The 13752-nt window shown below is 38.2% G+C and overlaps 1 protein-coding gene across 2 annotated transcripts in view; it reads right to left on the bottom strand.

Moving 5' to 3' along the window:
- Window positions 1-559: 559 nt before the first annotated feature.
- Window positions 560-13752, bottom strand: part of UTP15 (UTP15 small subunit processome component) — a 104798-nt gene continuing 91605 nt past the window's right edge. For both annotated transcript variants that reach the window (XM_029574853.1, XM_029574857.1), the window contains one exon: window positions 560-1630. In XM_029574853.1, coding sequence (XP_029430713.1) covers window positions 1398-1630 — 233 coding nt within the window. In that variant the 3' untranslated portion in view covers window positions 560-1397. The remainder of the gene's footprint in view (window positions 1631-13752) is intronic.

Raw genomic sequence — 13752 nt, 5'->3', positions numbered from 1 at the left:
GGGCATTTCTTCATGTGTGTACAGAACACATTGTACTACTAAAATCAGGTTTTGGATAATATATTGTGTATGGACTGGAGGCAAAGTTAAAAAGATATCTAGAAATTGAATGTTCTACTTATTTCTACATTTTTTTTGATAAGGGACATGGATATATAGTTTGCTGGTTTGTTTTAACTTCGCCCCCATTTCCTCCCATTTTTGAAGCTAGAGAGTGTTTAATTGAAACAAATAAAAGGGAAATGCGGGCCCGTATGCAAAAGTATATGTATTTCTGATAGGACTTGGCCATGGAGATATGAAGAAATCCACCCTGCAAATCCAGGAAACCAAAGAAATGTCCTGGGTTAGAAAGCTAAGAGACTCCACCTTGAAGTGACAGGCCATCATGTGATGATTCCAGGCTTCCAGGTTCTAGATGGACCAATTTCCTCTTGATATTTCGGGCATGAAGAAATATTTTCAATACACCGCTGGGAATTTTTCTTTTGGGGAAATGAGAGATCACTCACCCCTTCCAAATGCTATAATGTAGGTTTGAAGGCAAGCGCAAATTATGAACATTTTAAACTGGATCATTTTATTTTTCTTGATGCTGTTTTTGTCCATATTTGATTTCTCCCATCATCAATATTTTTAGGTACTCAGAAAAGTACACTGTTATAACCATTCAAGTGAGATGCATTTTGACTGGTTAATGTGGCTATAAAGAGTTTAGAAAATGCATGTGGTAGCTAACAAAGTGCACCGGCATCATTTAGAGATGGTCTTTCAATGATAAATGTATATTTTATTCAAGAGCTTCAGAAAAAAAGTTTTTTAAGAAGTGAGCAAATCAGTATGTTCCCCAACATGGACCCATGATTCGCCCAAAGGCTACAATGGGACTAGGAGGCAGACGGCTCAGACTGATGCCAGTTGCAGCCTTCAGGCGAAACATAGGTCCATGTCGGGGGACATACTGATTTGCTCACTTCTTAAAAAAACACAACTTTCTTTCTGAAGCTCTTGAATAAATTATACATTTATCATTGAAAAAGCATCTCTAAATGATTCCAATGGACATTGTTAGCTACCACATGCATTTTCTCTGTGCTTTCATCCTTTGGTTGCATGTACTGTAACTCCCGATAATGGATTTCCTTATAAAGTTAAGCAAAATAATCTTTGCATGAAACAGATCTTATTAAATGCACCCAAGAACAAGCACGAGGTTTAAAAAGCCCTGTTTTCGGTGAATGGTCGTAGTCTCTTTAACACAATGGAATTTACACCAATTTCTTCCTGGGCCATACCACATTATGAACATAGCCATAGAAAAATAATTCTCTTATGAAGAGTTCAAAAAGCTAAATGTTCAACAGGAATTGTTAGAAAGTATTTCCTATGTGGAAACATTAGGGAGAAGTGCTGTTCGAGTCCTGTGCAAGGCCCTGGGAAGCACCATTGGCCTGGTCCTTTTGTGTGGTGGCGCTCTTTTTGGTTGTCATGGTAGCAAACAACATGTCCATCATGCCCAGAACCTCTAGCAGCTCCTGCTCATAATCCATTTCATTTTCTAGAAGTTCCTGGAGCTTTAAAAACTGCTTGTCGATCACAGTTGACTGTCCAACAACAGGTAGGTAGATATCTGGGAACAAAGGGAAAAAAATATATAAATATTTCAAAACATAGTCTGTTAGGATGTTGCCCTCATTTTTCACCTATCTTATTTTTCAAAACTTTATGAACTTAATATTCTGGTTTTATCTCCAATTATATTTCTTATTGCTTAACTGATCACTCAGCTGTAATAATTATATTTTAATAATATTTTAACATTAACGAAAAAAACTGATCTAAACACAACTCCACAAGTAGGAACAAACACTATAGTAGATTTTATTTAAATGTAATTAATTGCTTACTAAAAGCTTAAGTTGATGTATATTAAGCAGAATTTGTTTTTTACAATATCATCAAAATAGCAATTCAACCAAAACAAATTAAAATAGCCACATTATGACACTATTACAATGTAAAACTAAAACTGCTTAATAGCAAGACGGAATGCAAAAACCCCAACCCTCAGACTGAAAATTCTGTAAAAAGCTTTAAAAAAATGTGGACTTTCACACATTTTCAAAACATAAGAACATAATTAAACTCTGGAATTTTTGTCAAGAGGATGTGGCAAAAGCTTTTAGTGTAGCTGGGTTTAAAAAAAGATTTGGACAAGTTCCTGGAAGAAAAGCCTACAAAGCATTAAGGTAGATTTGGTGAAATCCACTGCTTATCCCTGGGATATGCAGCATGAAATATATCAACCTTGTGGGATCTTGCCAGGTACTTGTGACTTGGATTAGCCACTGCTGGAAACAGGATACTGGGCTTGATGGATATTTGGTCTGACCCAGTATGGCAAATAATAAGTTCTTATGTAAAAGAAAACTGGAAAAAGAAAATCTGACTGGGAACAGTAAAGCTACAAACGATCGGCACATCACTAAAAACTGAGGCCATGAGACCTTATGATTTCCAAAAGAGGGTAGAGATACATTTTAAAAAGAACTGGCAACAGAATTGCCCGTTAAGGCACACTACAGTTCAGTTTAGTAAGAGCAGAAACATAGAAAATATCGGCAGAAAAGGACCAAACGATTCATCCAGTCTGCTCAGCAAGCTTATGGTAGCATCTGCTGCGCCACACAAGTCACCCCCTTACTTAGTTTCCCAAACTGTCAAAGTCAGGGCCCTTGTTGGTTGCTGTCTGAGTCCAACTCCCTGTTATCTCTTGTCGTTGAAGCAGTGAGCAATGTTGGAGTTTCATCCAAAGTATCAGGCATGTTGGTTAAGGGTAGTAACCACCCCATGCTTGTTTTCCCAGACCATAAAATCCAATGTCCTTATTGGTTGCTGTGTGAATCTAATTCCCCCTGCCACAAAAGCAGAGAGCAATAATGAAGTTGTATCAACAGTATGAAGGCTTATTGATTAAGGGTAGTAACCGCCACACCTTCCATTCCAAAAGGCAGACTGGAGACCGCACCTTCAAAAGGATATAAACTGGTTGGTCAAGAAGGTGGCTCCTACATTCTAAAACATAAGGGGAAAGATTTAAAGATCTAAACATATATACCTTAGAGGAAAGGCAAGACAGAGATATTTAAATATCATATTTCACCTGTCTCAAAGATTTTCATGCACAGATGGTGAGCCTCTCTCAGTAGAAAGGAGGCTCTAGAACAATGGGTTATGAGATGAAGGTGAAAGAGAGGTAGACAAGAGTAATCTTAAGAAATATTTCTTTACAGAGAGGGTAGTAGATGCAAACAGCCTCCCAGTGGAGGTGATGGAGACAAAACGGTATCTGAATTCAAGAAAGCATGGGATAAAGACAGGGGATCTATGAGGAAGGGATGGGAACTATAAAGCTAAATTAGTTGGGTAGATGGGCAGACTAGATAGAAATATGATAGCAGAAAGAGACTATATGGCCTATTTGATAAAAAGTTCTGAAACCACTGGGGGACCCTGCCTCTGACACCTATGTCATTTAACTTTGATAATATGATCTCAAGATCAATGGTGGCAAATGCAACTATCAACTCCAGAAGAATCAATAGGGAAGACTTTCCCCTACGGAGGCTCAACCTCAGATAACCAACCAGGACCAGTAAAGCTGTCTCTGTGCTGTAACCATGGCAGAAGCCAGACTGATAAGGATCCAAATTGTCCTGTAAAAATGTCTCAAGCTGTCCCAACACTCTGCTCAATCACCTTAGTGAGAAAAGGTAAATTAGTGACAGACATCCACAGACATCTGAGGCTCTCCATTGCCTGCCTGCGGCAGCAACCGCTGGACCAGTAAACACCGCGCTTCACCGTTCCCTCCTCGGCTGCTGCCACGGACGTCATCAAAGCGCGCCGAGGGGGTCATAAGCGAAGCACAGGGCCTGGAGTTGCTGCACACCAGGCGTCGCACAACAAAGGGGTAGGCCCCTTTGTACGATCCTTCATACAGCACTTTCATCATCTACTACACCGAAGTAAGTGATTGAACAATGTCATGTAATAATCAATCTGCAATGCCAATCCCTATATGCATAAATCAAGGAATATACAGTAATCACTACTCAAGTAAAAAAGATACAGAATCGCACTAAGGAAAAAAATAAGAGTAATTTAATATCCATCAACACTAAGGGACCTGCTTTCATCGGTAATATGTTATTAATATTTCTCCTAGTAAATGTACAATCAATTGCAAAAAGGTGGCCAATTATCTCAAATTTACTACAAGATGACAAACCAGACCATCCTTGCAATTATTGAAACATGGTTAAAGAGTACAGACTCTTATCATAAATCAAATTGCGCTAGGAAATTATGAGACCTTCCCAATACCAAGAGAACATCGCAGAGGAGGTGGACTTATGCTCACTGCAAAAAAAGAACTCTGTTTTAAACTTCTCCCTCAATGTTTCTCAAAATTATGAAATTGCTTTATTTGATGCACTTAATCTACAACTATGTCTTTGATATTGCCCTCTCGGATTACTTGATCTGAATATATCACCTCTTATGGAATTTGCTGTATCTAATCTTAACCCGGACAAACCTACAATAATTGCTGGTGATTTTAACTTGCACGTGGATGTTAAACCTCTTTCCAATACCTATCATACACTTATAGAAGCACTCTCAGCATTAGGTTTTGACTTAATCAGTACTGAAGCCACCTGCCACTGGATCTTATTTTATTAATTCAAAAATAAGAAGCAATGCAAACTAACAGTACCTACCAACTCCATGGTCAGAACATCTCTTAATTCACACTAAACTAACTCTAGTTGATAGCTCAGATACAGAAGCCAAACATTCCACTAAATTTAAATTTTGCCCTCCATTTAAAACTGAGGAATTAGAAGATGAAATCCGTGAGAAAATCAATGTATTAGGCATATCTAACACAAGTGATGCAGCTAGTGAATGGCTTCATATGACATCAAATATAGCAGATAGGATAAATCCGATAAAAACTATATGTTTATAGGGTTCAAAAAACCAGCAGCCCTGGTATAATAATCAAGGGAGTTAAACGAATCTTAAGAAAAAACTGAAGAAAAAGTAAAACCATGGAAACATTAGCTAGCTATCGTTCTTTTCTTGCTTACTATAAAAAAATTATTAAATAAAAAAATATATATTATAGCTCTAAAATTAATAAATTTGCTCACAACCCTAAGACACTATTCAATATAGTAGAGAAACTTACTAAAGACTGTGCCCACACACCTCATGACCTCCTAGAAAATCGCTGCAATGAAATAGCAATGTTTTTTCAGGATAAAATTGATAATTTACTAGTAGGTATTACGAATAAAGAAAAACAAGAGATTAAGATGTGCTCCAGAAAATTAACTAAATGGACTCAATTGAACGAAGTCTCTATCCCTGAGACAGAAGGCTTGATAAAAAAATCTAAACCCCCACAAATCATCTTTATTGATGCTATACTTTTCAACTGCAGCAACACATCGCTAAGAGACCGATTAGAAGTGCATACCAGAACATGCTTCACATCCAGCAGGCAAAAACCTCACTGAGGAAACGCGCTCTTTCCACTGCGGGTCCCCCACTCTGGAATTCGCTCCCGCTGGACTTGCGCCAAGAACCTTGCGCTATGACTTTCAAAAAGAAGCTTAAGACTTGGCTTTTCGCCCAAGCTTTCCTGGAGAACTTATACCCGAGGAATACAATGACGTTAGAGTCCCAGGTCCCCTATCCCCCCGTACTCATGTTTTTGAGTAGTACTAGTTCACAGTTAAATTAGGCCTTTTATTTTATTTATCTATAAGTTCTTTATTGTTACTTTGTTACAATGTATTTTGCCCCTGAGGCAACAATTTTAGTTACTTGTAAACCGTTGTGATATGTATTTTATACAGGAACATCGGTATATAAAAATCAAAAAATAAATAAATAAATATACCAACATTAGCACTTAAACCTTTAGCTCATATTGTTGCACCCCGTATAGCCAATATCATAAATTTGTCTCCAAAGGACGGATCGTTTCCTGATATTTTAAAAGGGGCCATAATAAAACCAATTAAAAAAAAAGAAAAGTTTGGATTCGACAGTACTAAATAATTACAGGCCAGTCTCTAACTTAGCTTTCCTGGCCAAATTAATTGAAAAAACAGTTCAAACACAATTAACAGATCATCTGGAAGCTAATAATATCATATATCCATCACAACATGGTTTCCGAAAGCATTTCAGTATGGAAACATTATTATTATCATCCTCATTAACTGATACAATACTTAAGAGGCTTTGATAATGGACAGCATTACTTACTAATTTTACTCAACCTCTCGGCTGCATTCGACACAATGAACCATGATATTTTACTACAAAGGCTAGATGAAATAAGACTTAGTGAAACTACCCTCCAATGATTTAAATCTTACTTGAAGAATAGATTTTTTATCAGGTGCAAATTAATAATAGGATTTCTGAAAAAATTGCGTTAAAAAAAGGAGCCCCTCAGGGCTCCGCCCTATCAGCCACGCTTTTTATATTTTATATATGCTGCCTTTATGCCATCTTTTAGCAGGGCTGGGAATTATTAATTATCTGTCTATCCAGCATAGCTCTCTGCTTCAACGGCAGGGGAGAAGAAAAACTGATACTTCACGCATATCCAGCATAGCTCTCTGCTTCAACGGCAGGGGAGAAGAAAAACTGATACTTCACGCATATCCAGCATAGCTCTCTGCTTCAATGGCAGGGGAGAAGAAAAACAATCAATAAGGGCTGAATAACATAGTCTGGGTAAACAAATAAGCATGGGTGTAGCTTGCTTACTGTGGCGGTTACTACCCCTACTACCCCTAACTAATCAAGCTTGATATTTCACTTGGATGCAGCTCCATCACTGCTCTCTACATTAATGGTGGGGGTGGAAGGGAAATAGAACCAAATAGCTAAGAGAAACAGATAAGTATGAGAAAAAAATGTGTGAAGCTTGCTGGGCAGACTGGATGGGCCGTTTGGTCTTCTTCTGCCGTCATTTCTATGTTTCTATGTATGCAGATGATATCCAAATAATTACCAATAAAAGATACCCTAGAGAACACTCTTAAACTTGCAGCAATGTATTTGGATATAATTAAACAGCTCCTGACACAAATGGAATTAATCATAAACATTGACAAAACAGAATTTATTCATCTAGAAAGAAAGTCTTCAAATATCGTTCATACATCAATAAAAATTAATGATAATCTTACAGTTAAACTTTCCAACAACATGCGTGACTTTGGAATCATAATCGATTGCAAACAATCTAAAACATATAGCACTTAAAGTAAGAGAAGGATATGGAAAATTAATGGTATTAAAATGACAAACCATTATTAAATAAAAATGATTTTAAAACTATTTTACAGTCCTTAATTTTTGCAAGTACCGATTACTGCAACTCTATTACTTGGCTTACCATCCTGTACTATCAGACCATTCCAAATTTTACAGAATGTAGCAGAATTACATTGGCTTCCAATTGAATATCGAATACAGTATAAAACACTCAGTACGCGTCTCAAATGAATATACGATGAGCATGCAGACTGGCTTAATACAACAATTTGTCTTCACACACCCCATAGGAATCTAAGATCCGCAAATATAGGCCTTTTACAGATACCATCAGTGAAAACAGCATATCTAACTCAGGTTAGAGATAGAGCAATCTCACTCGCCGGGTCTAAAATTTGGAATGCCATGCCCGTGAAACTCAGACTTCAACATGACCTCAGGCAATTTAAGGAGGATTTGAAAACATGGCTATATACATAGGCTTTTACACCAAGAAAGGTGATTCTTAGAGTAGTTATTTGTTGTCTATTTCTTCTTTTATTTGGATTTTAGTATTTATGTATTTAACATTATTAATGTTTTATGCTCTTATTGATTTTTATAAAATTTTAATTTGAGTAATTTGATGTATTTCATTATCTGATTATTAATACTTATTATGCTATTATGTTACAGTGTATGAATTGTAAACCGTTGTGATGGTCCCACTTAACGACGGTATATAAAAGCTGTTAAATACATAAATAAATAAACATTATATTAATAGAAGGACTAGGGGGCACTCTATGAAGTTAGCATGTAACATTTAAAACTAATCTGAGAAAGTTCTTTTTCACTCAACGCACAATTAAACTCTGGAATTTGTTGCCAGGAGATGTGGTTAGTGCAGTTAGTGTAGCTGGGTTTAAAAAAGGTTTGGATAAGTTCTTGGTGGAGAAGTCCATTACCTGCTATTAATCAAACTGACTTAGAAAATAGCCACTGCTATTAGCATCAGTAGCATGGGAGATTTAGTTTTTGGGTACTTGCCAGGTACTTATAAGCCTGGATTGGCCACTGTTGGAAACAGGATGCTGGGCTTGATGGACTCTTGGTCTGACCCTGTATGGCATGTTTTTATGTTCTTAAGTTACAAATTACTTGAAATAGGTTTCAAATATTTTTTGAGTTCTTTCAGAACCCTGGGATGTATACCATCTGGTCCAAGTGATTTGGTACTCTTCAGTTTGTCACTCCGGCCTACTACATTCCTCAAGGTTCACCATGAATTGTGTCAGTTCATCTGAATAGTCACCCTTGAAAACTATCTCCAGAACAGGGATCTCCCCAACATCCTTCTCAGTAAACATCAAAGCAAGCTTGAAGGGACAATATGGGCGCAAGTCAGTAGATTCCACTCTGCTGCACTCTGTTACCTCTGATATCAGCTTTCTTGCATTGCTATGGCTCTAAAAAGGAAAGGGAAACTCAGGGTTTTTCCCGCTGAACCCCATTGCTACTTGGTTAGCAGACCGACAATTACAATCTTTATGTCTTCTGGAGACCCTGTATTGCTTGGGGGTGAGTTCCCATTGAAGTTGCCAGTGAGGGAGCATCAGGGCTTCCTGGAGACTAAGTTTCCCTCAGTCCCCATGAATTGATTCCTCCACCTCCTGAATGACGCGTCTCCTCTACTGCGGCTGCAGAGATGATGGCAGATTTACTGTTGTCAGCATTCACGCCAGTGGGAGCCAATGAGGTTACGGCATCTTCCGTTCCAGCTTCAATGGCGTCTGATGGTTTGACTGTGGCTGGTTTAGCTTCTCCTTCTCCTTCTGAAGGCTTTGTACCGGTAAGAGGGTTGGGGATTCTAAATCGCTATGTAGCCTCCTCATCAGCACTTCCAACTTCACAGAAATTTTTTCAAGTGCCTCAAAAGCCGGCGATTATTAAACTTGAATATCTGTAGGAACTAATGGAAAACCTTTCAGAGATTTTGTCTCTATCTGTTCTTAAAGTGGACTCTTTGGTTTCCAAATTAAATCCTTTGGTGGATCAGCATGAAAATATTCTAAATCAGTGGCCCCCAACCCTGTCCTGGGGGCCCACCAGCCAGTTGGATTTTCAAGATACCAACAATGAATATGCATGAGAGAAAATTTGCATGTTATGGAGGCAGTGCATGCAAGAAAGTCAGGGGTCCTTTTATTCACTATGTTTCCTATAACTTCCATATATTTCTATTCTCCCTCTTATTTTGTTTTCTTTTGGGATAATATTACATAAATGTTTCTTAGATAGATGTTTTGGATTTAAGTATAAGTACAATGGGATGCTGAATTTATTGTATTGTTTCTTTTTATTTTCTTTGTCTTTTTGTTATCCTCTTGTTTCCATAACAAAGTTATGTATATGCTTTGTGTTAAAAAAAATTGAAGGAAGAATTCATTTAGACTTTCCACGATGGCCTATTCTTCCCTAAGTGCCCTTTTAACCATTTTGATCATCTAATAGTACAACCAACTCCCTCGCACACTTCGTGCTTTGGATATATTTTTAAAAAGTTTTTATTATGAGTTTTTGCATGTATGACCAACTTCTTTTCAATTCTCTTTTAGCCTGTCTTACAAATGTTTTACATTTAACTTGCCAATGCTTTCGCTTTTTTCTATTTTCTTTAGATGGATCCTTCTTCAAATTTTTGAAGGAAGATCTTTTGGCTAAAATAGCCTCTTTCACTTCATCTTTTAACCATGCCGGTAATTGTTTGTCCTTCCTTCCACCTTTCTTAATGTGTGGACTACATCTGAACTACATTGTCCACACCTGTTGTATGCTCTCAACCTTTGTTGATGCACCCTTCAGTTTTTTTCTAATTATTTTCTCATTTTATTAAAGTTTTCCTTTTGAAAGTTTTGTGCTGGAGCCGTGGATTTACTTAGCCTCACTTCCAGTCATTAATTCAAATTTGATCATGTTATGATCATTACCATCAAGTGGCTCCACCACCCTTAACTCTCTCACCAAATCCTGAGCTCCACTACAAATTAGATCTAAGATAGCTCCCTCTCTTGTCTGTTCCTGAACCAAATACTCCATGAAAGACTCATTTATTCCATCCAGGAACTTTACCTCTCTAGCATGTCCTAATATTATATTTACCCAGTCAATATTGGGGTATTTGAAATCTACAACTCGAAAAAAGAGAGTCAATAGGTAGACCACAGTGACCAAATATACACAAAAAAATGTGGAACCCAAAGCAATATTAAAATATTGTTAGCCTAAAAAGGTGTCAGCAAGCCTGATGATGTGTGACTTTAAACAAGACACCAACTGGTCTTCTAATCATTGACCTTCATCATACTTTAATGCTTCAAAAAAAAAAAAAATTTTTTTAATATTTTTATATTTTCTTAAATAGTCCTCCATCCTAAAAGCGATGTTAATGGATAGACTCTTTAAATCCACGTGTAATATGGCCCAACACGGCCAGTGTTTCGCTTAAAAAAGCTTCTTCAGGGGCATACAGAAATCATGGACACGGAGTCTTTATCCATTTAAAGAGGACCGTACGTCTCAAACATCACAGCATGGAACCAGAGGAGGATGTTTTTAGGATGGAGGACTATTTTTAAGAAAACATAAAAATTATATAAAAAAAATTTTTTTTGAAGCATTAAAGTATGATGAAGGTGAATGATTAGAAGACCGGTTGGTGTCTTGTTTAAAGTCACACAATGTCAGGCTTGCTGACACCTTCTTCGGCTAACTATTTTAATATTGCTTTGGGTTTCACATTTTTTTGTGGGTATTTGAAATCTCCCATTTTTACTACACTACTAATTTGGTTACCTTCCCTAATTTCTCTTAGCATTTCATCGTCCATCTCATCATTTTGGCCAGGTGGACAGCAGTATACTCCTATCGCTATACTCTTCCCCAGTACACATGGGATTTCTACCCATAAAGATTCTATTGTGCATTTAGTCTCTTCCTAAGTCAAAACCTTCATCATCACCTTCAAGTGTATTTATATTCCTGCACCTTCCTAACTTTGCTCATATTTATTATGTTGCCTTTTATATTCCCAGTGCTAGACTATGTCCTGTTCCATAGGAGCCTCATCACACTTTTGCAGCTCTCTCTTGCCCCATCCTTTGGATTAACCTCCCTCCATAATTCCAAGATCCTTTATCTCTGTTCATCTTCTGTTCACATTTAAATATACATGTCTTCAAACTTACTTTTTCCAACTTCCTCAGTTCATGTCCACATTTACCAGATTAGCATCCAAATTTTTCTTTGTACTGCATATCCCATTTCACACATTGTCTGTACAGCACTTCAAGCCAATAACAAACAAATAGATAATACCAGAGCTACTAATCAAGTTTCCCTCACTGTGTGTCCATAGACAAATGCTCTGTAGCTCTCATGCCAAAATTTATTTTCATCTTGGTATAGCAGTTTCCTCCTGCTCCTTTTAGGCTTCCAGTTGAAATTGAACTGGCCTCTACTAAGCTATGGTACCATGAGCCCCCTATTTTATAACTCCCCTGTGATGAATCAAGGGGCTCACACACATTAAACCAAACTGAAAAGACAGGGCAATTAGGGTCTCCAGCAGAAAGGAGCTCTGATGGCAGGCTTATAGAGCACTCTGTTCTTGGAGGAGAAAAAGCTGAGCCAGAGTTGCCTGGTGAAGATAAAACCTGAAACAACAAGAAATACAGGGTTATTGGGAAAGGTGTCTGCTGAGCTCTTAGAAGGGACCAATCAGGATTAGGATAGCTACTGCAGAGAGCCCTGCCACTGATTGGGAAGCACAGCTGGAAGTAATTAAGAAGCTGCTAGAAGTCTGTGCTTTTTAAGCAAAGCAGTAACTACTTTTTACTAGAGCCGGGTGGGAGTTCAAAGAACTCGCCCAAACTTAGGAGCAGCAGTGCTACTATGGTGGGTGTTCAGTACACGGAAGCTGCAAGAGGTACTGTGGGAAAGTAAGCATTAGGGAGACCAAGTGGGGCAGGTGCTGGCTTATTATTACCCAAATACTAGAGAGTAAACCCGGTGACTCAACAAAAGACTGGAAAGCTGGAAAGGTAAAGCAATCCTTGGCACTTAAAATAGAATAGTTTTTCATTGTAAACAGCTGCCTGTGGGCATGTATCCTGGAGAACGTCAGCAGGATGTGCAGCACTCAGGCAGTACAGAACTCTTCCTGAGTATCCTGCACTAGATGCAGCCCAGATCTCGCTACAATAAAATAACAGGCAGAGTTAAGAAGAGCCGTGCTCATAGCCCCAAAAGCCTGTTCAAGCACAGACTCTATTCTTCTGTCCTGTGCATCCTTAAGAGCTGCCCCACCTTCTACTACTGCGATGGTGGTGCATTTAGTTACCAAACATACCAAGGCATCTAGCATGGGAAAAGAAAATGTTTTCTTCACCTGTGGATCCAGCTTGGTGAGGAAACAGTTCCCTTTAAAATTAGCTTTTGGAGCCGCCATTTCTAAATCCATTAAGTCTGGCACTGCCTAGTGAAGACAAGTCTTCTTTAAATTGACCATAATAAGATCCTCCTTGGAAGTGAGTCTCTCTTCTTTTTTGTCATTAGCAATATGTAATGTGCGCAGGGACTGAGAAATCAGGGACTTCAATTCACCCCTATGAAAGAGGCGCAATAGAGAAGCTTGATCCTCTCCCTCAGGAGGAACCTTCCTCCAATTCTCTCTTACTATCTCCCCCAGAGAATCTCTTAAAATCTTCCAGGGAGTCCTCTGAGGCAGACAATTCCTCCTATGGAACTCCCTTTCCTACAACCAGCCTGGCTCTCTTTTTTCACCAGGGGGATCTGCATAGAAACATGACGGAAGAAAAAGATCATATGGTCCATCCAGTCTGCCCATCCATCCAATTAAATTAGCATATGATTCATCACGTCCTTAAAGATCTCCTGTTTTAATACCATGCTTTCTTGAATTCAGAAACTGTTTTTGTCTCCACCACTTCCACTAGGAAGATGTTCCATACATCCACCACCCTCACTGTAAAGAAATATTTCCTAAGATTACTCTTGGGTCTACTGCCTTTCAGCTTTATCTCATGACCCCTCGTTTTAGAACCTCTGAGCCACTGAAAGACTCACCTCCTATACATGGATATCTTTGAATGTCTCTTATCATATCTCCTCTATTTCGCCTTTCCTCTAGGATATACATGTTTAGATTTTTAAGTCTATACCCATATACTTTAGAATGAAGACCACTCGCCATTTTAGTAGCCATCTTCTGGACAGATGCCATCCTGTTCATATCCTTTTGAAGGTGCGGTCTCCAAACCTGTACACAATATTCCAAGTGAGGTCTCACCAGGGACCTATAAAAGGGCAATATCACCTCCCTTT

Source organism: Rhinatrema bivittatum, chromosome 1 (assembly GCF_901001135.1).
Source record: "Rhinatrema bivittatum chromosome 1, aRhiBiv1.1, whole genome shotgun sequence".
Classification (NCBI taxonomy): Eukaryota; Metazoa; Chordata; class Amphibia; order Gymnophiona; family Rhinatrematidae; genus Rhinatrema; species Rhinatrema bivittatum.
Note: the sequence above shows the minus strand (reverse complement) of the source record. Positions and strands in the feature narration are given on the sequence as shown.